This window comes from Carcharhinus amblyrhynchos, chromosome 25, assembly GCF_965287045.1.
Source record: "Carcharhinus amblyrhynchos chromosome 25, sCarAmb.v2.hapA, whole genome shotgun sequence".
NCBI lineage: Eukaryota > Metazoa > Chordata > Chondrichthyes > Carcharhiniformes > Carcharhinidae > Carcharhinus > Carcharhinus amblyrhynchos.
Window position 1 is genome coordinate 2,269,924 of NC_137348.1, and position 27,869 is coordinate 2,297,792.

The following is a 27,869-nucleotide window of genomic DNA, read 5'->3' on the forward strand; positions in this document are numbered from 1 at the left end:
CCTTTATACACTATGATTGTGCGGCCAAATTTCCCCTCCAATTCAATTGAAGACACCACTGTACTGGGTCAGATCTCAAACAATGACGAGACAGAGATAGAGAATCTGGTGAACTGGTGCTGCAACAATAATCTCTCCCTCAATGTCAACAAAACAAAGAAGATTGTCATCGATTTCAGAAAGCGTAAAGGAGAACATGCCCTTGTCTACATCAATGGGAGTGAAGCAGAAAGGGTCGAGAGCTTCAAGTTTTTAGGTATCTAGATCATCAACAACCTGTCCTGGTCCACTCATGCCGACACTATAGTTACGAAAGCTCAACAATGCCTCTACTTTCTCAGAAGACTAAGGAAATTTGGCATGTCAGCTACAACTCTCACCAACTTCTATAGATGCACCATAGAAAGTATTCTTTCTGGTTGTATCACAGCTTGGTATGGGCTCCTGCTCTGCCCAAGAAGCAAGGAACCACAAAAGGTTGTCAATGTAGCCCAATCCATCACACAAACCAGCCTCCCATCCATTGACTCTGTCTACACTCCCCGCTGCCTCAGCAAAGCAGCCAGCATAATTAAGGACCCCATGCACCCCGGACATTCTCTCTTCTACCTTCTTCCTTCGGGAAAAAAATACAAAAGTCTGACGTCACGTACTGACCGACTCAAGAATAGCTTCTTCCCTGCTGCTGTCAGATTTTTGAATGGATCTACCTTGCATTAAGTTGATCTTTCTTTACACCCTAGCTATGACTCTAACACTGCATTCTGCACTCTCTCCTTTCCTTCTCTATGAACGGGGGGTATGTTCTATACGTAGAGCAAGCAAGAAACAATACTTTACACTGTATGTTAATACATGCAACGGTAATAAATCAAATCAAATCAAATATCAGGAGAGGAAGCTGCTCAGATGTGGTGTAAGGTGTACAGATCTGGCTAGTGCACCTTGGAAAGGATGTACTGGCCTTGGGTGGTGTGCAATGCAGATTGACCAGAAGTTTAAAAAAATCTTTTGTGGCACTTGGGCTTTGGTGGCTAGGCCAGCATTTATTGCCCATCCCTAATTGCCCCTTGAGAAGGTGGTGGTGAGTGGCCTTCTTGAACTGTTGCAATCCACATGATGCAGGTACACCCACAATGCTGATAGGGATGGAATTCCAGCAATTTGACCCAGCAACAGTGAAAGAATGGTGATATATTGCCGAGTCAGGAGGGGAACTTGCAAGTGGGGGTGTTTCCAGGAATCTGCTGTCCTTGTCCTTCTAGGTGATTGTGGGTTTGGAAAATGACATTGAAGGACCTTGGTGAGTTGTCCCAGTGCATCTTGAGGATGATACACACTGCTGCCATTGTGCGACAGTGGGGAGGGAGTGAATGTTGAAGGTGGTGGATGGGGCTGCTTTGTCCTGGTTGTTGTTGAGCTTCTTGAGAGTTGTTGGAGCTGCACCCATTGAGGCAAATGTAGAGTATTCCATCACACTCCTGACTTGTTAGTTTATATGTGGTTTAGATTGTGGGCTGGCTTTGGGAAGTTGGTGGTGAGTTATTTGCTGCAGAATTTCCAGCCTCTGACCTGCTCTTGTAGCTACAGTGTTTATGTGGTGAGTCCAGTTTAGTTTCTGGTCAGTGATAACCCCTAGGATGTTGACAGAAGTTTTAAAAGTAAAAGTTTATTTATTAGTCACAAGTAAGGCTTACATTAACACTGCAATGAAGTTACTGTGAAATTCCCTAGTTGCCACAGTCCAGCACCTATTCGGGTCAATGCACTGAATCAGCATGTCTTTCAGAATGTGGGAGGAAACCCGAACACCCGGAGGAAACCCAGACTGTTTCCAGGGCTCCAAGGTTTGGATTATTAGGAGAGATTCCTTAAACTAGATTTGTATTCTCCAGAATGTAGAAGCTTAAGAGGTGTTTTGTTTGAGAGTTTAGGACTTTGATAGGAACTGATAGGATCGATGGAGTGAAACTATTTCTGTAGTGGGGGAGTCTTGGACAAAAGGACATAATGTTAAAGCGAGAGTGATTCAGGAGCAGTTAGGGAACACTTTCTTCACACAGTGAATGCTTGACATCCACGACTTTCTCCCACAAAAAGCAGCAGAAACTAAAATAAATAATTTTAAAATCTGAGATGGGTAGGTTTCTTGCATGACAATTTAGAAAGGATGTGCAGTCAAGGCAGGTGGATGGGGCTGGGATACTGGGCACTGTGATGCCATTAAATGGTGATGATGTGGGTATGCTGGCGTTGGACTGGCGTAAACACAGTAGAAAGTCTGACAACACCAGGTTTTAGTCCAACCTATTTATTTGATAATATACTCACAAGCTTTCGAGGGGACTGCCTCTTCGTCAGGTGAATGGAGAGTTCACCTGACGAAGAGGCAGTCCCCTCGAAAGCTTGTGAGTATATTATCAAATAAATAGGTTGGACTAAAACCTGGTGTTGTCAGACTTTTTATTAAATGGTGAATCAGACTCCAGGAGCTGACAGTCTTGCTGTGCCTATGCGCTCATCCCACCTCCCCATCTTGTCTCTGAGTGAGGACACTGACCTTGGACCAGTCCTGGGGATTCCAGCCAAATGGACAGCTGCTAACCACACAAGGAATGAGGGACAGTGGCTCCTCCAACCCTGAACAGAGAGATCTTGTCACTTCCACATCTGTCCCATTGAGAAACTGGACGCAGGTCACTCTCCTCTCGGCCAAACCGGTTCCACAAACCACTGAACACCGACCTGGGTCTGAGACTTGCCACCTGTCCATCATAATCACAGAGTAAAGCAGTGTTCTTGTTCTAGTTCAGTATTTCCCTCTGTCCAGCCCTCCTTGTCACAGAGTAAACCAGTAATTGGGCTTCAGCCCATAACCTCCTCCCTTCCTATATCCAACTTCTGCCCTATTTTTAATTCTTATTCCGTTTGCCATCTAACTTACACTAATTTCACACAATTAACTTGCTTCATGCCAACTCTGTTTGTATCCCAGTGAGAGTCAGTGTGTGTGGGACCCGTACCCCAGTGAGAGTCAGTGTGTGTGGGACCCGTACCCCAGTGAGAGTCAGTGTGTGTGGGACCCGTACCCCAGTGAGAGTCAGTGTGTGTGGGAGCCGTACCCCAGTGAGAGTCAGTGTGTGTGGGACCCGTACCCCAGTGAGAGTCAGTGTGTGTGGGAGCCGTACCCCAGTGAGAGTCAGTGTGTGTGGGACCCGTACCCCAGTGAGAGTCAGTGTGTGTGGGACCCGTACCCCAGTGAGAGTCAGTGTGTGTGGGATCCGTACCCCAGTGAGAGTCAGTGTGTGTGGGACCCGTACCCCAGTGAGAGTCAGTGTGTGTGGGACCCGTACCCCAGTGAAAGTCAGTGTGTGTGGGATCCGTACCCCAGTGAGAGTCAGTGTGTGTGGGAGCCGTACCCCAGTGAGAGTCAGTGTGTGTGGGACCCGTACCCCAGTGAGAGTCAGTGTGTGTGGGACCCGTACCCCAGTGAGAGTCAGTGTGTGTGGGACCCGTACCCCAGTGAGAGTCAGTGTCTCCAGGGTGGCACGAGGAATAGTAGAAAATGTCTTAACCTTGGTGGGCATGGATGGTGATTACAAGATTCTTGGTCTTCAGGTCGTGGTAAATGATGACATTCTTTGTCTGCTACCAGTTGTTCCCGATCCCCCAAAACCTGTGTACAGTACAGAAACCTTCTCCTGACTCCACCTCCACACGACACACTGCACGATCCAGACTTGGACTGCCATCTGCAGGATAGGTACAGAAAGAAAAGTTCTTAGAATGGTAAGCAAGTGAAGGAGCAGACAGCCTGCTGCTTCCCAATAAACCAAACTCAGAGGGAAACAAATGGAGAAGTTAGCCTGGAGAGTCCAGGGAGAATGTCAGTGGGAAATATTAGAGAGAATTAATGACTACAGTTTCTTATAATAAGCAGCAGGGAAGAAATTACCAGGAGCCAAAGAGAGATAAGAAGGAACGATACTGCTTAGAACAGTGGACACCCTGTCTTGTGAACACCTGCAACTTGTTTCATGTAAAACCTAAAACCAGATAATGCTGGAATGTAAATAATGCTTTGCTGACGTGACTTACAATGTATAAATATCGCATGGATCTTCCACTGGATACAGTGCCCCAGAGAACCTTTTCTGAGGCTGGGCTAATAAACGATCATTCTGTACTGAGTTTCCTGAGATTATTTTGTTTAATAATCTGCTCCAAAACAGAAGCTAGATAAGAGAAACCTGGAGTATTACTCTAAAACAAATCAGAATAATAGGCTTGTAGGACATAAATAATGTGAAAAGCCTTTAGGGCTTCCACATTTTACCACTTGAAGTAACTGATTTATTAAATTATGGAGTTGGTTTTGATGGTAGAATAATGGAGTCATAGAAGTTTACAGCATGGAAACAGACGTTCCAGCATAACTTGTCCATGCTGCCTTTTTTTTAAAACCACTATGCTAATCCCAATTGCCTGCATTTGGCCCATATCCCTCTATACCCATTGTACCCATATAACCGTCTAAACGCTTTTTAAAAGACAAAATTGTACCCACCTCTACTACTACCTTTGGCAGCTCGTTCCAAACACTCACCACCCTCTGTGCGAAAAAATTGCCCCTCGAAACCCTATTGTATCTCTCCCCTCTTGCCTTAAACCTATGCCCTCTAGTTTAAGACTCCCCTACCTTTGGGAAAGATATTGACTATCCAGCTGATCTACACCCCTTATTATTTTGTAGACCTCTATAAGATCACCCCTCAGCCTCTGACACTTCTGGGAAAAAAGTCCCAGTCTATCCAGCCTCTCCTTACAACTCAAACCATCAAGTCCGGGTAGCATCCTAGTAAATCTTGGGGCAGGTGCAAATGTTAATGGCAGAATAATGGAATCGGTTGTCGGGGGTCAGAGCAGGAGAGTCAGGATCGGGTAGGTGTGGGTGTGGATGTTGGGGGTCGGGACAGGTTTTGGGTGTTTGGGGTCGGTATTGATGCCAGCGATCGGGGTGGGTGGGTGCTGGTGATCGAGGTTGGTGGGTGCTGGTGATCGGGGTGGGTGCTGGTGATTGAGGTTGGTGGGTGCTGGCGATCGGGGTGGGTGCTGGCGATCGGGGTGGGTGGGTGCTGGCGATCGGGGTGGATGGGTGCTGGCGATCGGGGTGGATGGGTGCTGGCGATCGGGGTGGATGGGTGCTGGCGATCGGGGTTGGTGGGTGCTGGCGATCGGGGTGAGTGGGTGCTGGCGATCGGGGTGAGTGGGTGCTGGAGATTGGGGTGGGTGGGTGTTGGAGATCGGGATGGGTGGGTGCTGGCGATCGGGGTGAGTGGGTGCTGGAGATTGGGGTGGGTGGGTGCTGGTGATCAGGGTGGGTGGGTGCTGGCGATCGGGGTGAGTGGGTGCTGGAGATCGGGGTGGTGGGTGCTGGCGATCGGGGTGGGTGGGTGTTGGAGATCGGGATGGGTGGGTGTTGGAGATCGGGATGGGTGGGTGGGCGCTGGCGATGGGGGTAGGTGGGTTCTGTTGATCAGGGTGGGTGGGTGCTGGCGATCGGGGTGGGTGGGTGCTGGCAATCGGGGTGGGTGTCAGTTGCTGAAGTGGGTTTTGGTGTGTGTGTTAGGGTAGGTGTCGGTGTGGGGGTCAGGATTGGGATTGGTTTTGTTGTGAGTGTCAGCATTGTGGTGAGCAAGATTGATCCTGGGTTGGGGAGCTTGATACAGATTTGGATCCAGGCGCAAGTACATTTTCCATTGATAAAAAGTGCTTACCTCACAGGGCAGGGGTCAGTGTTACAGATCTCTGTTGAAGCTGGTCTTAAAGCGCTCTCACATGATGAAGGAGGGAGCCTTTGATTCACACTTCTCTCTTTCTTTATACAGTACACATCTCGCTTACGTACTCCACCCCCACAGCTCTTGCTGCATGGACCAAACTCATTAACATCCCACCTTCAAAAGGGATAGAATTACAACAATGATCAGAATTGGCCTCAGTGTTACTGGATTATTGAATGACCTCGGGGCTCTGTTCCTGATTATTACCCATTCATTCCTGCGGCAATCCATCAGCAGATGTTTAACATGTTCACACATTCTCAGGGTATGAGTGTCACTGGCTAGGTCAGCATTGATTGCCCACCCCTAACCACCTTTGGGAAGGTGGTGGCCTTCTTGAACAAGTGCAGTCAGAGTGCTGTTAGGGAGGGACTTCCAGGATTTTGACCCAGTGACAGTGAAGGAATGGTCAGGATAGTGAGTGGCTTGGAGAGGAACTTACAGGTTCTGGTGGTCCTATGTGTCCACTACCCTTGTTCTTCAAGGTGGTACAGACTACGAGTTTGGAGGCTGCTGTGGGATGGGTCTTGGCAAGATTAAACCCAATCAGAGTGAGGTTGGCACATTTCATTCCTTACAGGAACTTTGGTGAACCAGTGGGTTTTTACAACACTGTCAGATTGGTAATTACTTTGACTAAAGCTTTTTATTATCTGGGAGTGTTTAATGGGGACAGTGTAGAGGGAGCTTTACTCTGTATCCAACCCCGTGCTGTACCTGTCCTGGGAGTGTTTGATGGGGACAGCGTAGAGGGAGCTTTACTCTGTATCCAACCCCGTGCTGTACCTGTCCTGGGAGTGTTTGATGGGGACAGTGTAGAGGGAGCTTTACTCTGTATCCAACCCCGTGCTGTACCTGTCCTGGGAGTGTTTGATGGGGGGACAGTGTAGAGGGAGGTTTACTCTGTATCTAATCCTGTGCTATACCTGTCCTGGGATTGTCTGATGGGGACAGTGTAGAGGGAGCTTTACTCTGTATCTAACCCCATGCTGTACCTGTCCTGAGACTGTTTGATGGGGGACAGTGTAGAGGGTGTTTTACTCTGTATCTAACCCCGTGCTGTACCTGTTCTGAGAGAGTTTGTTGGGGACAATCGAATGGGACGCTCGTTTGCAGAAACTGCCTGACTTCTGCGCTGAGCTGATTTTAAGTCAGGTTTCCCTGCGGTTAATGGGAGCTGTGATGGATATGGGGAATTTGACCAGAGCAAGTTTGACTTGGTGATGCCACACTAAGACTTACTGTGGTGGACACGCTGTCCTGAGACACTGCATGTGACGCGTGTGAGGCTGGAAGGTCTGATGGCAAAGTTCCTGCTGGGCTTCCTTTCTGCTCTCAGGGTCAGCACACACGTAGCTGACATCTACCACTCCTGTAGACAGTTCACAGCTGTTAGTATAACTCCAATTCAGTTCAAAAGGCCTCTCTGACTTTGACAAGTCAATACTTATACAAATCTTTCCCTCTTTATGACAGAGAGAAACCTGTACCTGTTTGGTGTTGGGAGGGATGGAGCTTGAAAACAAGATCAAGCTATTCAGCCTCAGAGGCATCACAGAGGGCATCTGGTGGAGGTGAACGTAGGAAGAAGAGGAGGCCATTCAGCCCCTCGAGCCGATTCTGCAATTTAATTAGATCAAGGTTGATCTGTAATCTTAACTCCGTTTAAAAATCTGGAAGCGATTCCTCACATACAGATGATGGAGGCTTCCTGACATCATTAGCCGAACAGCCTGGTTCTAATTATAAGGTTCTGCGCCCATTGTTCTTGACTCCCCTGTTGTTGCAAACTCCCCCCCAACCTCCAAACAGCAACTACCAATCACCTCAGCCCCTACCAGCTGCTTGATCCCTTCAACCCAGGTACCGGTATTTAAACTACTGCGAGTGCTGGAATCTGTAACACAGAAAATGCTGGAAAAATCCAGCAGGTCGAACAGCATCTTTGGAGAGAGAATAGTACCAATGTTTTGAGTCTGAAGGGACTCCACAGAGTGAAGAATTGAGGCTGACTCTAAATGTGAGTACAGCACATCGTGGCTGAGTAGATTGATTTCTGTACTAAGTGTATAGATCATAGAATCATACAGTGCAGAAGGAGACCATTCAGCCCATTGAGTCTGCACCAACCACAATCTCACCCAGGCCCTATCTCCATAACCCCATGCATTTACCCTAGCTAGTCTCCCTAACACTAAGAGACAATTTAGCATGGCCAATCTGCCTAACCCGCACATCTTTGGACTGTGGGAGGAAACTGGAGCACCCAGAGGAAACCCATGCAAACCCGAGGAGAACATGCAGACTTCACAAAAAAAAACCCAAGCCGAGAATCAAACCCAGGTCCCTGGCGCTGTGAAGCGGTAATGCTAATCACTGTGCCATCCATGTGGAAAAACATGAACATTTGGGGCCAGAAGAATAAACCAAATTGATTTATACCCCGTGATCTATAGTAAGCTGTTGTTGTTACTGAGGTACCAGGCTTTGACCAGTGCCTGTGGAACTGTTTCCTGCTGTGTCAGCACCTTCAAGGGAGCAGAGGATGTGGGTGGGGAAGGGGGAGGTGGTTGCGACATCTGTTTATTTGAATCCAGTGATAACAGTTACTCCAACATGAATACCATCACACCATCACCTTCTCCACAGGTAACGGAACAAGACCCCAATATAGGAAGCCAGAGGTAAGTGCGCCTCTCACTTAGGATTTCGGAAATTGCTGTGACATTCGTGACATTTCCAGTCTCTTTCCCCAATTGTTTGAACATCTGGAACAGCACAAAAAAAACTTGCACAGACACATTTTACATAAACTCGCTTCTTATTACATAGTATAACACAGAAGAAAGCCATTCAGCCCATCACACCAATGCCGACTGTTTAAAAGTCCCAGTCCTCTGGTCTCCCCTGTCACCCTGTACTTCTTTTCACTTTGGCAGATGGAGTTTACTGTGGATATGTGTGAGGTTATCTATTTTGGCAGGAAAAATACAAAGGCAAATTGTTATCTAAATGGAGAATAACTTTGGATATTTTGTGCAAAGGGATCTGAGTGTCCTTCTGCATGAATCACAGAAAAATGAATATATGGGTACAGCAGGTAATCAGGAAGGCAAATGGAATTTTGGCATTTATTGCTAAAGGATTAGAATATAAAAGTGTTGCTGCTACTGTACAAGGCATTGAAGAGACCGCACTTAGAATATTGTGCACAGTTTTGGTCCCCTTACTTGAGGAGAGATGTAGTTACATTGGAAGTGGTTCAGAGGAGATTCACTGGACTGATTCCAGAGATGAGGCGTTTGTCTTATGAAGAGAAATTGGGCAGTTCAGGCCGATACTCGCTGGAGTTTAGAAGAATGAGAGGCAATCTAATTGAGGTGTATGGGATGATGAGGGGGATTGACAAAGGGAGACGTGGAGAGGATGTTTCCTCTTGTGGGACAATCTAGAACAGAGGTCCCAGTTTTAGGATAAGGGGTGACAGAATTAAAACAGAGATGAGGAGGAATTACTTCTCTCAGAGGATGGTGAATCTGGAATTCACCAGCACAGAGTGCAGTGGGTGCCGGGACATTGAGTAAATTTAAGGAGACAGATTTTTAATCAGTAAACGGCTGAAGGGTTATGGAGAATAGACAGGAAAATGGAGTTGAGGCCAAGATGAGATCAGCCATAATCTCATGGCAGAGCAGGCTTGAGAGGATGAGTTGTCTACTCCTGTTCATCGTTCTTATATTTGATTAAGGACCAAGAAAATATATTTTAACTTCATTTTGATAAGTTTTCATTGAAATTTTTGCTTTAAGTTGCAGTGCCCCTTTAAGGAGCTGTCAGTGTAATCATTTGTATAATCAAAAGAATGAAATGAGTGAGCTGGGACACTGGGTGCGTTGCGAGGAGGCAGGGATCTGTAATGCTGTCTCCTGTGGACAGAACTAGTCTCAAAGAGAAGGTTTGTGCGCTGTGCTGTATGTCATGTGTGGATCCATTGAAAACCATGAACAACGATGCAATAATTAAGATGTAATAATCTGTTTGTGGTTAGAGTTGGGTGAAGGAAGACACTGGAGAGCTCTCCAGCTCCTTTCACAAATGTACAAAGCTTTTTTTGACTTTGCACTCTAGGGGGGAGTCTCTGTTCCGAACGGTATCGGGTACGATTTTGCCTGCCTGCTGTGCTGTTCGAGTAGTGGAGTGGGCCGGGAATTACCAGCAGGAGAGCTGTGTCAGGAATGCTGGGCTGAATAACAGTTACAACTTTGCTGGGCTACTTTTTATGGTGTAATCAGCCTCGTGTTGGGAGACTGTGCGAGGCTGATTACAATACTGAAATTCACATCTCAATGACATTAGCAAATCTGGGACGGTACTGTCCGAGCTCTCTAATGTTTCCAAACCCTCCGAGGGGAAGTTCCCACCAGCAGGGAATAAAACAGGTTTCCCAGCAATGTGGACCAGGCGTGATGGCCTCGCTGGTGGAGCCAGAGGCCATTCAGGGGTCAAGGCTTTCTCGGGACAGGCTGATTGGTTGTGGTCGGAGGAAGGGGGACCACTGTGCATTCTGCAACAGCAATTGGTGGGGGTTGTACGACCAGGGCTTGCCATAGGGAGGGGTGCAGGATGATCGAGGCCATTGAGAGGCTGGCACATGGATGAGCTCTTGGTGACCCCACTACTGACGGGAATCTCTGGTGGACTTTGTGAATCAGAGTGCCAGAAATACAAATGTCAGAGGGTCAGCACCACCTCAGCACTGACCCTCTGACAGTGTGGCACTCCCTCAGTACTGACCCCCTGACAGTGCGGCGCTCCCTCAGCACTGACCCTCTGACAGTGCGGCGCTCCCTCAGTACTGACCCTCTGACAGTGCGGCACTCCCTCAGCACTGACCCTCTGACAGTGCGGCACTCCCTCAGTACTGACCCTCTGACAGTGCGGCACTCCCTCAGCACTGACCCTCTGACAGTGCGGCACTCCCTCAGCACTGACCCTCTGACAGTGCGGCACTCCCTCAGTACTGACCCTGTGACAGTGCGGCGCTCCCTCAGTACTGACCCTCTGACACTGCGGCGCTCCCTCAGTACTGACCCTCTGACAGTGCGGCGCTCCCTCAGTACTGACCCTCTGACAGTGCGGCACTCCCTCAGCACTGACCCTCTGACAGTGCGGCGCTCCCTCAGCACTGACCCTCTGACAGTGCGGCGCTCCCTCAGTACTGCACTGACATTTCAGCCTTTATTAAGTCTCTGGAATGAGAACTGAAACCCAGAATGGTTTAGTTTTGAGGTCAGAACGTTCCCACCTGGAATTCTCTGCCCGTTGAAGTGGTTGAGGCTACCTCGCTAAATATATTTAAGACACGGGTAGATAGGTTTTTGGTAGGCAAGGGAATTAAGGGTTATGGGGAGAGGGCGGGAAAGTGGAACTGAGCCACGACAGATCAGCCATAATCTTATTGAATGGCAGGGCAGGCTCGAAGGGCTAGATGGCCTACTGCTGCTCCTATTTCTTATGTTCTTATTCTTATGTTTTGCTGACATCACTATTAGCAAGAGATTCTACTCCATAGTTTTATACTTTTGTGTCGATATAATTGAAGTTAGTATAAATCAGTAAGGGGCTGTAAACATTCGTTCCCCAGGACAGGTGTAAAAATCACCACTCTTTATAAAATTAACAATGTGAAAGAATGAAACTGGTGGCGACACAACACCCTCTGTGACACATACATCTGCTTATGCGACACACACACTCCCACATTCTCTCACACTCTCATTCACACACACACCCTCACACACACACTAAAACAATGAGTCACTGGGCTTGTTGAGTTCATTTACCTCTGTCCAGGGTGTTTGATCCAGTTGGAAGGGACAGATGCTCACAATACATGGTGTAACCCCCAGGGGCTGCTCTGTTGCTGGACACAGAGTTACATCCACTTCCATGTCTGTCCTGTTAATGAACTGGACACAGATAACTGACCTCTCGGAAACTCCAATACCACAGGAAGTGGAACAATCACTCCACTTTGAAACTGTCCACCTGAAATCAACAGATGAGAATTACAGGGATAAGCAGGTGAATTGAACTGCCTGATAGTTAGACAGAACAGATAGCTACACCAGTCAGTGAAAACAGAATTCTCTTGATTGTTGAGTAATTGCAGTGCTTGGTGCAGTAATGAACTTTAACAGCCGAGGATAGTGAGAGGAAATTCAGCCAGAGTCCCCCTTCTGATCTGAGCACAATGACTCCCCACAGTCCCCATCAAACACTCCCAGGACAGGTACAGCACGGGGTTAGATACAGAGTAAAGCTCCCTCTACACTGTCCCCCATCAAACACTCCCAGAACAGGGACAGCACAGGGTTAGATACAGAGTAAAGCTCCCTCTACACTGTCCCCAACTCTCCATTCACCTGATGAAGAGGGAATTCCCTCGAAAGCTTGTGAGTTTACTATCAAATAAATCAGTTGGACTAAAACCTGGTGTTGTCAGACTTTTTACTGGGTTTACCCCATCAAACACTCCCAGGACAGGTACAGCACAGGGTTAGATACAGAGTAAAGCTCCCTCTACACTGTCCCCATCAAACACTCCCAGGACAGGTTCAGCACGGGATTAGATATAGAGTAACACTCCCTCTCACTGCCTGTCTTCAGTTTTCTTCACCTCAGGAATACAAATAATTGAGAGCTTGTGGTGATACCTGGAGGGGAGGAGAGGGCTGGGGGGTGTGTGTGTGGGTGGGGGGGGCGTCATTGCCCAGCCTGATCCAGTTGCTCCAGGGGTTGACATTTCTCCTTCAGTCAAACTTCCTCAAGCGTATCAGTCAATTGGGCAATAAAATCCCTGACTTGCCGATGACGCTCCATAAATCAGCCTGAAATCTCCAGCTGCCTGTGTCACTGACTGCCTTCTCCACAGTTTTCCCATAGCTATCCCCCTGAGCACCACTCAGCTCCCATTCCCACCTGATACTCTCTGGCAAAATCCAGGAATCAAACTCTACCAGGGCCATGATCATAGGCCAATGAATAAACTGGTGCACTCATTTTCAGGAGAAGTTAATGAATCCCAAGATAGTTGCAATTACACCCGATGCGTCTCACTCCCAGTGTGAAGCACATACCTGACAGGACAGGGTTGGCTGTTACACATTTCCACTGCCTTAGGTTTAGGAATGTCAGCACAGTCAGCATCAGATGTCCGTTCTCTCTCGAGCGCCTCTTGCTTCAGACAGTGAATGTCTCTTTCTCGGTGACCTCCTCCACAGGAGACATTGCATTCACCAAATTCACCCACCTCCCACCTACACAGACATTGGGTGAGAAGAGGGGAAAGTCACAGTCCCATACACTGGATTTGTTCGTGTGACAGGTGTTATGGTTCAGGTCAGAAACTCCAGAGTGTTTTACAGAACCTGCCTCGATCATAAATTTCACATCTTGAATTTGGCTAGTATAAGCATGATAGATTTCACTTCAGGTACAATTCAAATGACCCACTAGGGAACTTTTATCAAACAATGTTTATTCAAGAATATGATTAACATGTATAGAAAAAAATTAGCAATAACTTTTACCAATTACAAACAAGAAACAAAACAACCATGATAATGTATAACCCTCAACAAATATATCTTAAATGTTCCAGTCAAACAAAACCGTTGCCACAGACAAAATCCTTTAAACAGGTTCAATACAGTGATACAAGAATTGAGTCCTTTGGCTGGAGAATTGAAAACTCTCAGTCTTGTAAGTTTTTAGTAGACCCCTTGACACACCCAGAACAGTTTGAAGTTAGAACAGCTTCCCAAAACCCCAGGTAGACTCTGGTCAAGCCACCAACAGCAGGTTTTTGCTACTCCAGGAAGGCTTTCAGCTAACCTGGAGAATTTCCAAAACCAGGGAGAGAGAGAGAAAAACACTTCTTTTCAGCTTGCTGTCCCTTCTAAAAAAAACTCAAACTGTAACCGACAGATAAAAAACCTTAAACTCCAGAGGAAGGAAAAAAACTGTGCGGAGTCCCTAACCTTTTCCCCTAACAATTCAGGGCAATAAAACTAATCCCAGAGTAAACATAAACAATTCCATTTAAGCCAATTAAGTAGCAATAAAAGGACTCCTCAGAGACAGCTCAGCATGAATGAACAGCTTCCCAGAACCCCAGGCAGGCTTTAGGGAAACCACCAACAGCAGATTCTCCGCTTCAGAAAGGCAAGACCTTGCTTTCAGATAACCAGCAGAATTTCCAAATAAGACAAGGAGAGAGAGAAACACTCTTTTCCAGCTTGCTGTCCCTTCTAAAACTAATCCCTGTAGCTCAGAACTGAAAAGAAAAGGGTCACCTGACCTGCAACCATTCTTCTTCTGAACAATGCAGTCATAAGCATCCCAGTAAAAATAAACAGACACTCTCTTAAGCAGGAATAAAAAAAATCTGGTAGATAAGCCAGCAACAAATGACATCAGCTGAGGCTGTGCCCTAAGAAAACACTAAGGCTATGAGAGCTGCAGAGATCATGATTTAAAAAAAAACTTTCTTAAAAGGTACACTAACGTCACAGGGATTCATTGCTAATTCGAAAGTTCAGGGATGACACAGCACACACAGGTTGGCAGAAATGTTCAACCAGAAATAAGAACAGAAAATGTTGGAAACAGTCAATCAGTTAAGCAGCATGTGTGGAGAGAGAAGCTGAGTTAACACTTCAGGTTTGTGACATGGAGTTAAGGGGAGATTTATTAGAAGGTATGAGGAATTTTGATAGGATTAATGAAGAGAAACTGATGAGTGGCAAGAGGTTTGGTAACAGATTGACAATAATTAGCAAAAAAAACATAAGGAGGATTTGAGAATTTTTTTTATACGGTGAGTTGTTGTGATCTAGAAGGTGCTGCTTGAAAGGGTGGTGGAAGCAGATTCAACAGGAACTTTCAAAAGGGAAACTGGTTAAATATTTGAAGGGAAGATTTTGGGGAGTGATGGGGAAAGAGCAGGAGAGTGGAACAATTGGACAACTTTCAATTTGATTTGATTTATTCTGGTCACCTGTATCAGTATACAGTGAAAAGTATTGTTTCTTCTGTGCTATACAGACAAAGCACACCGTTCTTAAAGAAGGAGAGAGTGCAGAATGCAGTGTTAGAGTTATAGCTGGAGTGTAGAGAAAGATCAACTTAGTGCAAAGTAAGTCCATTCAAAAGTCTGATGGCAGCAGGGAAGAAGCTGTCAACTCTTATAAAGAGCTAGGATGAACATGATAGGCTGAATGGCCTCTTCTTATGTAACCCTAGGGCACAAACTGAATATTTTATTCAATCCTTACATCATTACATTTATCCACTTTAGATTGGGAGATTTTGGAGAGTTCCAAATGGTTTAATTAATAAATGCACCCCAGATTATGCATTGAGACATTGAGACCAGGAAGATCCAGGGTCACTCTGACTTACTTGATCTCAACAAGGCAAATGTGACTCCTACTGGATTAGGCAGGAGGAGGATCTGTCAAGTTTCCTGTTCCTTATGGATTTCAGCTGGTGACACCATTGAGTGTTGTTCATTGCGTTTAAACATTCTGCTCACATCACTACATGGCCTCACATTGGAGAATTACAATTTTTAAAAAAATTCATTCATGGGATATGGGTGTCGCTGGCTGGGCCACCATTTAATGCCCAATCCTAGTTGCCCGAATGCAGTTGAGATTCAACCACATCTGTTGAGGTTACTGGAGATACCCCAGTGACAGTCAGTGTGTGTGGGGCCCGTACCCCAGTGAGAGTCAGTGTGTGTGGGACCCGTACCCCAGTGAGAGTCAGTATGTGTGGGGCCCGTACCCCAGTGAGAGTCAGTGTGTGTGGGACCCGTACCCCAGTGAGAGTCAGTGTGTGTGGGACCCGTACCCCAGTGAGGGTCAGTGTGTGTGGGACCCGTACCCCAGTGAGGGTCAGTGTGTGTGGGACCCGTACCCCAGTGAGAGTCAGTGTGTGTGGGACCCGTACCCCAGTGAGAGTCAGTGTGTGTGGGACCCGTACCCCAGTGAGAGTCAGTGTGTGTGGGACCCGTACCCCAGTGAGAGTCAGTGTGTGTGGGGCCCATACCCCAGTGAGAGTCAGTGTGTGTGGGACCCGTACCCCAGTGAGAGTAAGTGTGTGTGGGAGCTGTGGAACAGTGGAATCAGTGTCTGTGTGACTTACACTTCAACGAGAAGTCAGCACCTTCGGAAGTTGAGGGAAAGAAAAAAGAAAACATAAGTTTTGCTGTGAAAGATTTTGACAGTTGGCCTTACCATGGAGGGCACAGTGCAAGATTACAAGGATCCAGCCTGTCAGGAGGCCTCTCTGACTGCAGACAGTGCTGCTGTTGTACCACTTCCTCTGAGCTGCGTTCAATACATTCATAATGGACCCTGATAGTTCCTGCAAACACAGCAGACACAGTATCCTCAGTCATACTGATCGACAGAGCTGGTAATTAACCAACAATTACAAAGTGAAGAATCTTTACCCTGAATAATCAATGGTCCTCCCTCACCAATCCCTTCCCCTCCCCCAGGTGTGTCACAAAAAATGATTCAGGATTATTCAAAATTCATGCCATTCAACCAAAGCTCACCTTTATCTTCAGCTGTGTGGTCAGTATCTCCAAGACCCGATGAATCTTGGGCCTCATGTGGATGCACAGACTGGGAAAGAGCCGCGCACACGGTTTAGATTTGATGTTGGTCAGGCTCGATGTGCATGGCCAACGGGACTTGAAGCTGGAGATAAAGGGGTTCCAATCACCCGCCCAAAAAGCAGAAACTCAAAAAGGGGAGACTTAAAAAAAAAACTGGTGTGAGGACAGGGAGAAATTAAAAATAAAGTTCCCAATAAGGGAAACAAACAGAGAAAATAGGTGTGCCTCACATTTTTATGCCATATTTAATAATCCAGGTCAGAAACTCCAAGATGTTTTATGAAGTTAGCCTAGACCATGAGTTTTACAATTTAAATTTGGTTAGGGTTAAACATGAGATGTTCACCCCAGGTATGATTCAAATGACCCATAAGGGACCTTTTATCAAACAACATTTAATTAAGAGTACAGTTACATAAGAACATAAGAAATAGGAGCAGGAGTAGGCCATCTAGCCCTTTGAGCCTGCCCCACCATTCAATAAGATCATGGCTGATCTGAAGTGGATCAGTTCCACTTTCCCTCTTTCTCCCCATAACCCTTAATTCCCTTGTCTATCAGAAACCTATCTACCCATGACTTAAATATATTTAGCAAGGTAGCCTCCACCACTTCAACAGGCAGAGAATTCCAGAGATTCACCACCCTTTGAGTGAAGAAGTTCCTCCTCAGTTCTGATCTAAACTGTCCCACCCTTATCTTGAGGCTGTGCCCTCTAGTCCTGCTGTCCTTCCTAAGCGGGAAGAATCTCTCTACCTCTGCCCTATCCATCCCCTTCATTATCTTATACGTCTCTATAAGATCCCCCCTCATCCTTCTAAGCTCTAACGAGTACAGACCCAGTCTATTTAGTCTCTCTTCATAGTCCAACCCCCTCATCTCCGGTATCAGCCTAGTGAACCTCCTCTGCACTCCCTCCAAGGCCAATATATCCTTCCACAAGTGCGGCGACCAAAACTGCACACAGTACTCCAGCTGCGGCCTCACCAGTACCCTGTACAGTTGCAGCAAGACCTCCCTACTTTCATATTCTATCCCCTTCGCTATAAAAGCCAACATTCCATTTGCCTTCTTGATCACCTGCTGCACCTGCAGACTGGGTTTTTGCAACTCGTGCACAAGGACCCCCAGGTCCCTCTGCGCCGTAGCATGCTGCAGCTTTATGCCTTTTAAATAACAATCCCTCCTACTATTATTTCTGCCAAAGTGGATAACCTCGCACTTGCTAACATTATTCTCCATCTGCCAGGTCCTCGCCCACTCGCTCAGCCTATCCAGATTTCTCTGCAGACTTTCCACACCCTCCACGCAATTTGCTTTTCCACTCATCTTCGTGTCATCAGCAAATTTCGTCACCCTACACTCAGCCCCCTCCTCCAGATCATCTATATAAATGGTAAATAGCTGAGGCCCCAGCACCGATCCCTGTGGCACTCCACTAGTCACCAACCACCAACCAGAATAGCACCCATTGATACATACAGTTAACACATAGAAAGAAAATTAGCAATAACTTTTATTAATTACAATCAAGGAAAAAAAATGATGCTGTATAAACCTTTACAATTAAATGCACTGTTCCAACCAAACCAGCCTCCTTATAAACATACACCCGTCTCAGATTTAGCAGAGAATAAGAATGCTCTCGTGATGCTGGATTTTCTAGTGCTGTCACAGATGCTGAGAATTAGTCCTTTGGTTTGAGAATTGAAATTTTTGCTTCTCCGTTCTGGAAATGCCAGCACCTTGAGGTAGAGATAGAACCACTGCTGACTGCAAGCTAGCAAACCACCAGCAGCAATATTTTCCCTCCAGGGATAAGAAAGGCTGCTTACACTCTGCAGTCCAAACTGCCTCTAACTAAACAGCAATCAGTACATACCATTGAGGGCAGGACAGCTGAGGAACAATGGTGGACATTCAAAGAGATTTTGAATAATTCTCAATTAAAGAGAGGGATTGTAAAAGAAGAAAAATATTCCATGGCTAAACAAGGATGTCAGAAAGGACATTAAGGCAAAAACTAGGGTGTATCAAACCACAAAAGCTATTAGTAAGCTGGAGGATTGGGAGAACTTTAAGATTCTGCAAAAGACTACTGAAAAATAGAATCTAAAGAACTAAGATGAACTGTCAAAGGAAACTAGCAGAAAATTTAAACACAGAAACCAAAAATTTCTATAAGTAAATAAAGAGGAAGAGAATAGCTGAGGTAAATGTTGGTCCTTTAGAGGACAATACCGATGAGGTATTAATGGGAACCCAGAGATGGCAGAGGCACAAAAACAATATTTTGCTTCTGTTTTCACAGTAGGGAATAATGAAGATTTTCCAAAAACTGTCATTAATGCAGGGGAACTTGGTGCAATAACCATCACTCGGGAGAAGGTATTGAATGCACGAATGGGATTAAAGGTAGATTAGTCTCCTGAATCTGAAGGCCTACACCAAGGGTATTAAAGGAGGTGGCAGCAGAGATAGTGGATGCATTGTTATGATATTCCAAAATTCCTTGGATTCTGGCAAGGTCCCAGTGGATTGGAAACATACTAATGTGACACCCTTATTCAAAAAGTGATGCATGCAAAAAATAGGAAAGTATAGGCCAGTTAGCTTGTGATGGGGAAGTTGCTGGAATCAATCATTAAGGAAGTGATGACTGAGCATTTGGAAAGACAAAGCTTGATCCAGCATTGTCAGCACGGTTTTATAAAGGGTAAGTCATGGTTAACAAACTTGTTTGAGTTCTTAGAGGACCTCACCTGCTCCACAGCTTGCTGAACAGGTTTCAGTAACTTGGTGCCAAAGATATGAATCCTCCTGCTTCGGAACATACAGACTGTAAGTGATGTTGGGATTTACAATAATTCCATACTGCTTTCCATACCTCCGGTATACCTGGGATTAGAAGGGAAAAAAACAAGGAAACAATTTTACAAATACTTGGGGTGCCAGAAATGTCTGTGCTCACTGATGCTGTTAAAATGTGTTAAAACTGACCCTCTGACAGTGCGGCACTCCCTCAGCTCTGACCCTCTGACAGTGCGGCACTCCCTCAGCTCTGACCCTCTGACAGTGCGGCACTCCCTCAGCTCTGACCCTCTGACAGTGCAGCACTCCCTCAGCACTGACCCTCTGCCAGTGCGGCACTCCTTCAGTACTGACCCTCTGACAGTGCAGCACTCCCTCAGCAATGACCCTCTGACAGTGCAGCACTCCTTCAGCACTGACCCCTGACAGTGCAGCACTCCCTCAGTACTGACCCTCTGACACTGCGGCACTCCCTCAGCACTGACCCTCTGACAGTATGGCACTCCCTCAGTACTGAACCTCTGACAGTGCGGCACTCCCTCAGTACTGACCCTCTGACAGTGCGGCACTCCCTCAGCACTGACCCTCTGACAGTGCGGCACTCCCTCAGCACTGACCCTCTGACAGTGTGGCACTGCCTCAGTACTGACCCTCTGACAGTGCGGCACTCCCTCAGCAGTGACCCTCTGACAGTGCGGCACTCCGTCAGCACCGACCCTCTGACAGAGCGGCACTCCCTCAGCACTGACACCTTGACAGTGTGGCACTCCCTCAGTACTGACCCTCTGACAGTGCGGCACTCCCTCAGCAGTGACCCTCTGACAGTGTGGCACTCCCTCAGCACTGACACCTTGACAGTGTGGCACTCCCTCAGTACTGACCCTCTGACAGTGCGGCACTCCCTCAGCAGTGACCCTCTGACAGTGCGGCACTCCGTCAGCACTGACCCTCTGACAGTGCAATGATCTCTATAAATGCCAGCCCTTAGTTCAGCTGAAAGGTCTGCTATGTCCTCTATAATTATCCTTTTGCCAAAAGTGCATTTCACGTTGGTGAAAGATTTTCCTTTCTCTCTCACCCACCTGTATTTGAATAGCGTCGCTGGTGGGTCCATCAATGACAATCTCCTCCATGGCTGGCAATTTCTGTTGGGACAGGTATAACCGGTACACAATCCTGTTGTCCTCCAGGCTGCTCGGATACGAGACATTGAGTGAGATCTTCTGAGCACCAGCAACCAAATAGCGCCCTTTAACCTTTACCCCTGTAACAACCACCACAACAACATGCATTTGTATAGCATCTTTAATGTCCTGAGGGATTTCTCAGGAGGAATAATCAGACACAAAATTTGAGAGCCTTTGAGATGGGATGGGTGTACAGTGGCTGAATGATTATGTTGTTGGACTGGTAATAGAGAGGCCTGGCCTAATGACTTAGAAACATGAGTTCAAATCCCATCAACGCTGTTTTAATGAAATAAATCTTTAAATCTATTTATTCATCACAAGTAGGCTTACATTAACACTGCAGTGAAGTTACTGTGAAATTCCCCTAGTTGCCACACTCCGGACCCTGTTCGGGTACATTGAGGGAGAATTTATCATGGTTAAAGCACCAAACTATCATGTCTTTATGACTGTGGGAGGAAACCGAAGCACCGGAAGGAACCCACACAGACACAGGGAGACGGTGCAGGCTTCCCACAGACAAGCCGGGAATTGAATCCGGCAAAGAAAAAACTCTTAACAGTATTACCATGAAACTACCAAATTGTCATAAAAACCCATCGGGTTCACTCAGATCTTCAAGGGAAGGAATTCTACCATTCGAAATAAGAATGACAGATTTCTTTCCTTAATGGACGTTAGGGAACAAGATGGGATATGGTATGCTTAAGGGGAAATGGGAGAAAGAAATAGATGTACAGTACATGGTTACAGGATGTAACGAGGCAGGGTGGGAGGATGGTTGTGTGGAGTATAGGCACTGGCAGTGATCAGATGGGCCAAATGGGCTGTTTCTGTAATTTGATGTAAACTTTATGAACCTCATGCACATTGTATGAAATCCTTTTAATATTGTGTAAATTCAGTGAAATGTTCTCTAAATATTATAATATTCTAAGTGATTTAAATATATAAGATGTAAATTTGATATAATTCTATTTATGATCTCTTGTTTTCCACTCCCTGGTTTAATTTTCACTGCCTTTGGTTAGGATTATTCATCCGAGGCTGGGTCTGGGGTCTGTTTGATTGTCGCCCTTTTCATTTCTGTGAGCGTGTCTTACCTAGATGGGAAAACACAGCCTGATTGTTGGAGACTCGGACGTTGGTAGAACGTGGCGGGACTGTGAGAAAAGTGATGTACTCTGTAATTTGAAAGGAAATATTGTCAGTTATTTTTGCACACTTGTTAATGTGAGCATGCCGTGTGAGTCTGCGTAAACATAATGAAGCCTGTTCCAGTGCCACTAGCTCTCCTGAACCTTGGTACCATCCTGCACTGTGGGACTTTGCCCTGCTGTTTAGTTTCTGGGCACTGTCGTTACAGGGAGCTGGAGCTGATGATTGGGGGGTCACTGTCTGACTACATTCTGCTGAACGTTCCCAAATCTCCGATATCTAAGTTTGGCAGTGTTTGTCCCCTTTACCTCTTCTGAATGTGCTGAGTCCCACTGTCTCCAAACACCAGCTTCTGATTCTTTATTCAAATCCCCATCTGCATCCTTGTGTGAGCAAAGACAGAGGCCGAAACTTTCCAGTCTTTCACGCCAGCGTGGTGTTCCAGTCCCGGTGATGTGAACAGAAATTTCACAAGCTCGCTGGCCTCACCACGGGTTAGTCTCTAAAATTTCACCCAGAGAGTGGCAGAGGAGACTTGATGGGCTGAATGGCCTAATTCTGCTCCTATGTCTTATGGTCTCATTAAGGGGTGATCTGATGGAGGTGTGTAAGATAATTAAAGGATTTGATGGGGTAGACAGAGAGAAACTATTTCCTCTGGTGGAGAAGTCCAGAACAACGGGACAGAAACTTAAAACTTGAGTCAAGCAATTCAGGGGTGATGTCAGGGAACACTTCTTCACGCAACGAGGAGTGAAAAATTGGAACTGTCTCCCCAAAAGACTGTTGATGCTGGAGGTCAGTTGAAAGGATTGATAGATTTTGTTAGGCAAGGACTACAGAATCAAAGCTGGTAAGTGGAGTTCAGTTACAAATCAGGCATGGTATAACTGAACAAAAGAACAAGCTCAAGGGGCTGAATAACCTCCTCTTGTTCCTTCTCCAGGTTTCAGTATCTACTGGTTCCTGCTAGAAGCTGTGTGGAGACAGCGTCAGTATCTGGCTGCGTTATGATACACCCTACAGCTGAATAGCCTGTTGTGACTCATGATCTGAATTTGGCATTTGGCCCAGGATTTGGTGTAAGGTTTCAGGGTCTGACCTTTGTCTTTGGAACCTATGCCTTGCGAATCAAACAGTAACAATCAGCAGTTGTGGTCTGCCAATTCCCAGAGCCGGCCCCATCTGATCTGGTTACCTCCGGCAGTGCCCTCGATGTAGGAACCAACTAGCTTCCTGCAGCTGGAGTTATCGCCGCCACACACCCCACAGTTGTCCATTAACTGGCCGGACCCCAGTATTCCATCACAGCCAAATGCCTACAACAAGAGCATTTCACAGTAGATTCAGTAACACATTGACTGCAATCACATACTTCCGTGCACACAATTATAAAATAGCGAATGAGAGATAGAGGGGCCACTGATCGCAAGAGACCCAGGACATGAGGTACAGAGAGTGAGAGACACTGAGAATGAGGTACGGAGAGAAGGGCACCGAACGTGAGGGGCACCGAACATGGGATAGAGAGTATGAAAGATGCTGGGAGCGAGTTGATGGCCTTTATCCAGTATTTAGAATCTCACAGCAATGATGAGCTGATATTTACCCTGCAACGTCCCATGACACACAGGCTGTAGGAAGATGTTGTCTCCGAATCACTCATTTCACATCTGGTCCCATCAACAAAACTGTCACCCCGGCTCACCATGAAACTCTTCCCCTCCACTCGGCACATATGTTCACACAGCAAGTTACCTGGGAATAGGCAGACAGCAGCGTCATTGTACAGTTTAATCAATGTGCTGAGATTATGGACAAACGGAAGATTGTTTACAGGTACTAATTTAGCCATTTACAGCAATATCATCCTGTTTGGGGTGTACACATGACACAGGTTCAAAGTGCTTGGCAAAATAGTTGGAGGGAAATGAGAAGAAATATTTTTATTTAACGAGTTACAGTCTAGAATCCACTGTTGAAAAATGGATTGAAGCATGTTCATTGGTCACTTATTTTAAAAGGGAATTGGATAAATGTTTGAAAAGGAGAGATTGCACAGTGGTGGGGAAAGAGCAGGAGAGGGGCACTGCTATTTTAAAAAGCCAGTATAGACATTATAGACCGAATGGCCTCCCTACAGGTAGTTAGAGATGATATAGGTTCTATGGAAAAAAAGGTTGAATCCATTTAGGTGGAAATTAGAAATAGTAAGGGGAAAAAAATCACTAATAGGTGTAGTCTACAGAGCACCAAATAATGACACCATGGTGGGGTGAAAAATAAACCAAGAAATAACCAATGCATGTAAAACTGGTACAGCTATTATCATGGGGGATTTTAATCTACATATCAATTGGTCAAACTAGGTTGGTCAAGGCAGCGTTGAGAAGGAGTTCATAGAATGTATCCGCAATAGCTTCCTTGGACAATATGTAATGGAACCGATAAGGCAACAAGCTATCCTAGATCTGGTCCTGTGTAGTGAGACAGGAATAATTAATGATCTTACAGTTAGGGATCCTCTCAGAAGAAGCGATCACAGTATGGTTGAATTTAAAATACAGATGGAGCGTGAGAAGGTAAAATCCAATCCCAGTGTCTTGTGCTTAAACAAAGGAGATTATAAAGGGATGAGGGAGGAGTTGGCTAAGGTAGACTGGGAGCAAAAACTTTATGGTGGGACAATTGAGGAACAGTGGAGGATTTTCAAAGCAATCTTTCACAGTGCTCAGCAAAAGTATATACCGGTGATAAGGAAGGACTGTAGAAAAAGAGATAATCAGCCATGGATATCTAAGGAAATAAAGGAGGATATCAAACTGAAAGAAAATGCATACAAAGTGGCAAAGATTAGTGGGAAACTAGAGGATTGGGAAATTTGTAAAGGTCAACAGAAAGCCACGAAAAAAGCTATTAAGAAAGGTAAGATGGATTATGAGGGTAAACTAGCTCAGAATATAAAAAGATAGCAAAAGTTTCTACAAATATATAAAATGAAAAAGAGTGGCTAAAGTAAACATTGGCTCTTTAGAAGATGAGAAGGGGGATATAATAACTGGAAATGAGAAAATGGCTGAGGCATTGAACAGGTATTTTGTGTCAGTCTTCACAGTGGAAAACATAAATAACATGCCAAAAATTGATGACAGGAAGGTTATGGCAGGTGAGAACCTAGAAACTATCATTATCTCGAAAGAGGTAGTGTCGGGCAATTTAATGGGGCTAAAGGTAGACAAGTCTCCTGGTCCTGATGGAATGTATCCCAGGGTATAAAAGAGATGGCAGGAGAAATAGCAAATGCACTAGTGGTAATTTACCAAAATTCGCTGGACTCTGGGGTGGTTCCCACAGATTGGAAAACAGCAGATGTGAAGCCACAGTTTCAAAAAGGAAGTAGACAAAAGGCAGGTAACTAAAGGCCAATTAGCTTAACTTCTGGAGTAGGGAAAATGCTTGAATCTATCATCAAGGAAGAAAAAGCAAGACATCTGGATATAAATTGTCTCATTGATAAGACGCAGCATGGGTTCATGAAGGGCAGGTCATGTTTGACAAATTTGGTGGAATTTTTTGAGAATATTACATGTGCAGTGGACAATGGGAAACCTGTGGATGTGGTGTATCTGGATTTCCAGAAGGCATTTGACAAGGTACCGCACCAAGACTGCTGCATAGGATAAAGGTACACGGTGTTACAGGTAATGTATTAACATGGATAGAGGATTGGTTAGCTAACAGAAAGCAAAGAGTGGGGGTAAATGGGTGTCTTTCTGGTTGGCGATCAGTGACTAGTGGTGTGGGATCAATGTTGGGACCGCAGTTGTTTACGATTTATATAGATGGTTTGGAGTTGGGGAGCAAATGTAGGTGTCAAAATTCGCAGATGATACTAAGATGGATAGAAGCACGAAGTGAGCAGAGGACGCTGAAAGTCTGCAAAGGAATATAGATAGTCTAAGTGAGTGGGCGAGGGTCTGGCAGATGGAGTACAATGTTGGTAAATGTGAGGTCATCCATTTTGGTAGGAATAACAGCAAAATGGACTATTATTTAAATGATAAAAAATTACAGCATGCTACTATGCAGAGGGACCTGGGTGTCCTTGCGCAGGAATCTCAAGGAGTTGGTTTCCAGGTGCAGCAGGTAATTAAGAAGTAAATGGAATTTTGTCCTTCATTATTAGAGGGATGGAGTTTAAAAACAGTGAGGTTATGTTGCAGCTGGATAAGGTGCTGGTGAGGCCACACCTGGAGTACTGTGTACAGTTTTGGTCTCCTTAACTTGAGAAAGGATATACTGGCACTGGAGGGGGTGCAGAGGAGATTCACTAGGTTGATTCCGGAGTTGAGAGGGTTGAGTAGATTGGGGCTATACTATTGGAATTCAGAAGAATAAGGGGAGATCTTATAGAAACATATAAGATTATGAAGGGAATAGATAAAATAGAAGCGGGGAAGTTGTTTCCACTGGCGGGTGAAACTAGAACAAGGAGGCATAGCCTCAAAATAAGGGGGAGCAGATTTAGAACTGAGTTGAGGAGGAACTTCTTCACACAAAGGGTTGTGAACCTGTGGAATTCCCTGCCCAGTGAAGCAGTTGAGGCTACCTCAGTGAATGTTTTTAAGGCAAAGATAGATAAATTTTTGACCAGTAAAGGAATTAAGGGTTATGATAAGCGGGTGGGTAAGTGGAGCTGAGTCCATGAAAAGATTAGCCATGATCTTATTGAATGACGGAGCAGGCTCGAGGGGCCAGATGGCCTACTCCTGCTCCAGATTTTATGTTCTTATAGGAAGGATACGCTCCAAGCAAATATTTAACATTGATGTCATGAAGATAACATGTTCATTCATGTTTTACCTTTTGCATAGCCAAGGGCAGGCAGCCATTTGTAGTAAACTGGAGCACGTGGGGGTGGGTAGAGAGGCTGTGAGTTGGTGTTCGAGCATTGTGTAGCCATGAAATTGAACTGAGTTTCCCGGCAAGGCTGCAAGAGAAACCAGAAGAGAAAACAGCTTGAAACGGAAAAAAAATCTGAGCAACAGTGGGACAAAAATGTTTCAGTCTGCTTTGAAAACCATACATGTTAGCATCAAACACTCCCAGGACAGGTACAGCACGGGGTTAGATACAGAGTAAAGCTCCCTCTACACTGTCTCCCCATCAAACACTCCCAGGACAGGTACAGCACAGGCTTAGATACAGAGTAAAGCTCCCTTTACACTGTCCTCCCATCAAACACTCCCAGGACAAGTACAGCATGGAGTTCAAAACACAGTAAAGCTCCCTCTACACTGTCCCCATCAAACACTCCCAGGAAATGTACAGCACAAGGTTAGATACAGTGTAAAGTTCCCTATAACCATCCACATCAAACACTCCCAGGACAGGTACAGCATGGGGTAACTTGCAGAGTAAAGCTCCCTCTACACTGTCCCTTGTCAAGCACACCCAGGACAAGTACAGCACAGGGTTAGATACACAGTAAAGCTCCCTTTACACTGGCCCCATCACTCCCAGGACAGGTACAGCACGGGGTTAGATACAGAGTAAAGCTCCCTTTACACTGGCCCCATCAAACACTCCCAGGACAGGTACAGCACGGGGTTAGATACAGAGTAAAGCTCCCTCTACACTGTCTCCCCATCAAACACTCCCAGGACAGGTACAGCACAGGCTTAGATACAGAGTAAAGCTCCCTTTACACTGTCCTCCCATCAAACACTCCCAGGACAAGTACAGCATGGAGTTCAAAACACAGTAAAGCTCCCTCTACACTGTCCCCATCAAACACTCCCAGGAAATGTACAGCACAAGGTTAGATACAGTGTAAAGCTCCCTATAACCATCCACATGAAACACTCCCAGGACAGGTACAGCACGGGGTTAGATACAGAGTAAAGCTCCCTCTACACTGTCCCCCCATCAAACACTCCCAGGACAGGTACAGCACGGGGTTAGATAACCTTCAACCCCACCTGTCCTTCTGCTTACAGTCCCCAGTTCTCCAGACAGTTCCAGTTGCTGTTTGACCCCATTTTCAGCCTCCACATCGATCCATTCCTGGGAATTTATTCCTCAACTTCATTTTCACTTTGGATGAAAAGTAATTCCCTAGAATTCTCATTTTATCCCCAGTTTAAACCCATCACGGGGACAAATATTGCTCAA

General features: G+C 45.8%; 2 protein-coding genes across 2 annotated transcripts in view; one reads left to right on the top strand and one right to left on the bottom strand.

The window, feature by feature from the left end:
- rexo4 (RNA exonuclease 4) overlaps window positions 1-27,869 on the top strand; it is a 142,303-nt gene that overhangs the window by 54,916 nt on the left and 59,518 nt on the right. The gene's annotated exons all lie outside the window — the stretch shown is intronic.
- Window positions 1-27,869, bottom strand: part of adamts13 (ADAM metallopeptidase with thrombospondin type 1 motif, 13) — an 80,071-nt gene that overhangs the window by 10,462 nt on the left and 41,740 nt on the right. Inside the window, exons 17-30 of the mRNA XM_080211770.1 lie at window positions 26,559-26,685; window positions 23,305-23,453; window positions 22,894-23,014; window positions 21,641-21,721; window positions 20,430-20,611; window positions 19,299-19,434; window positions 16,148-16,277; window positions 12,983-13,162; window positions 11,687-11,891; window positions 8,482-8,611; window positions 7,086-7,215; window positions 5,778-5,957; window positions 3,576-3,752; window positions 2,561-2,765 (exon numbers count right to left, since the gene is read on the bottom strand). Coding sequence (XP_080067896.1) covers window positions 2,561-2,765; window positions 3,576-3,752; window positions 5,778-5,957; window positions 7,086-7,215; window positions 8,482-8,611; window positions 11,687-11,891; window positions 12,983-13,162; window positions 16,148-16,277; window positions 19,299-19,434; window positions 20,430-20,611; window positions 21,641-21,721; window positions 22,894-23,014; window positions 23,305-23,453; window positions 26,559-26,685 — 2,133 coding nt within the window. The remainder of the gene's footprint in view (window positions 1-2,560; window positions 2,766-3,575; window positions 3,753-5,777; window positions 5,958-7,085; window positions 7,216-8,481; window positions 8,612-11,686; window positions 11,892-12,982; window positions 13,163-16,147; window positions 16,278-19,298; window positions 19,435-20,429; window positions 20,612-21,640; window positions 21,722-22,893; window positions 23,015-23,304; window positions 23,454-26,558; window positions 26,686-27,869) is intronic.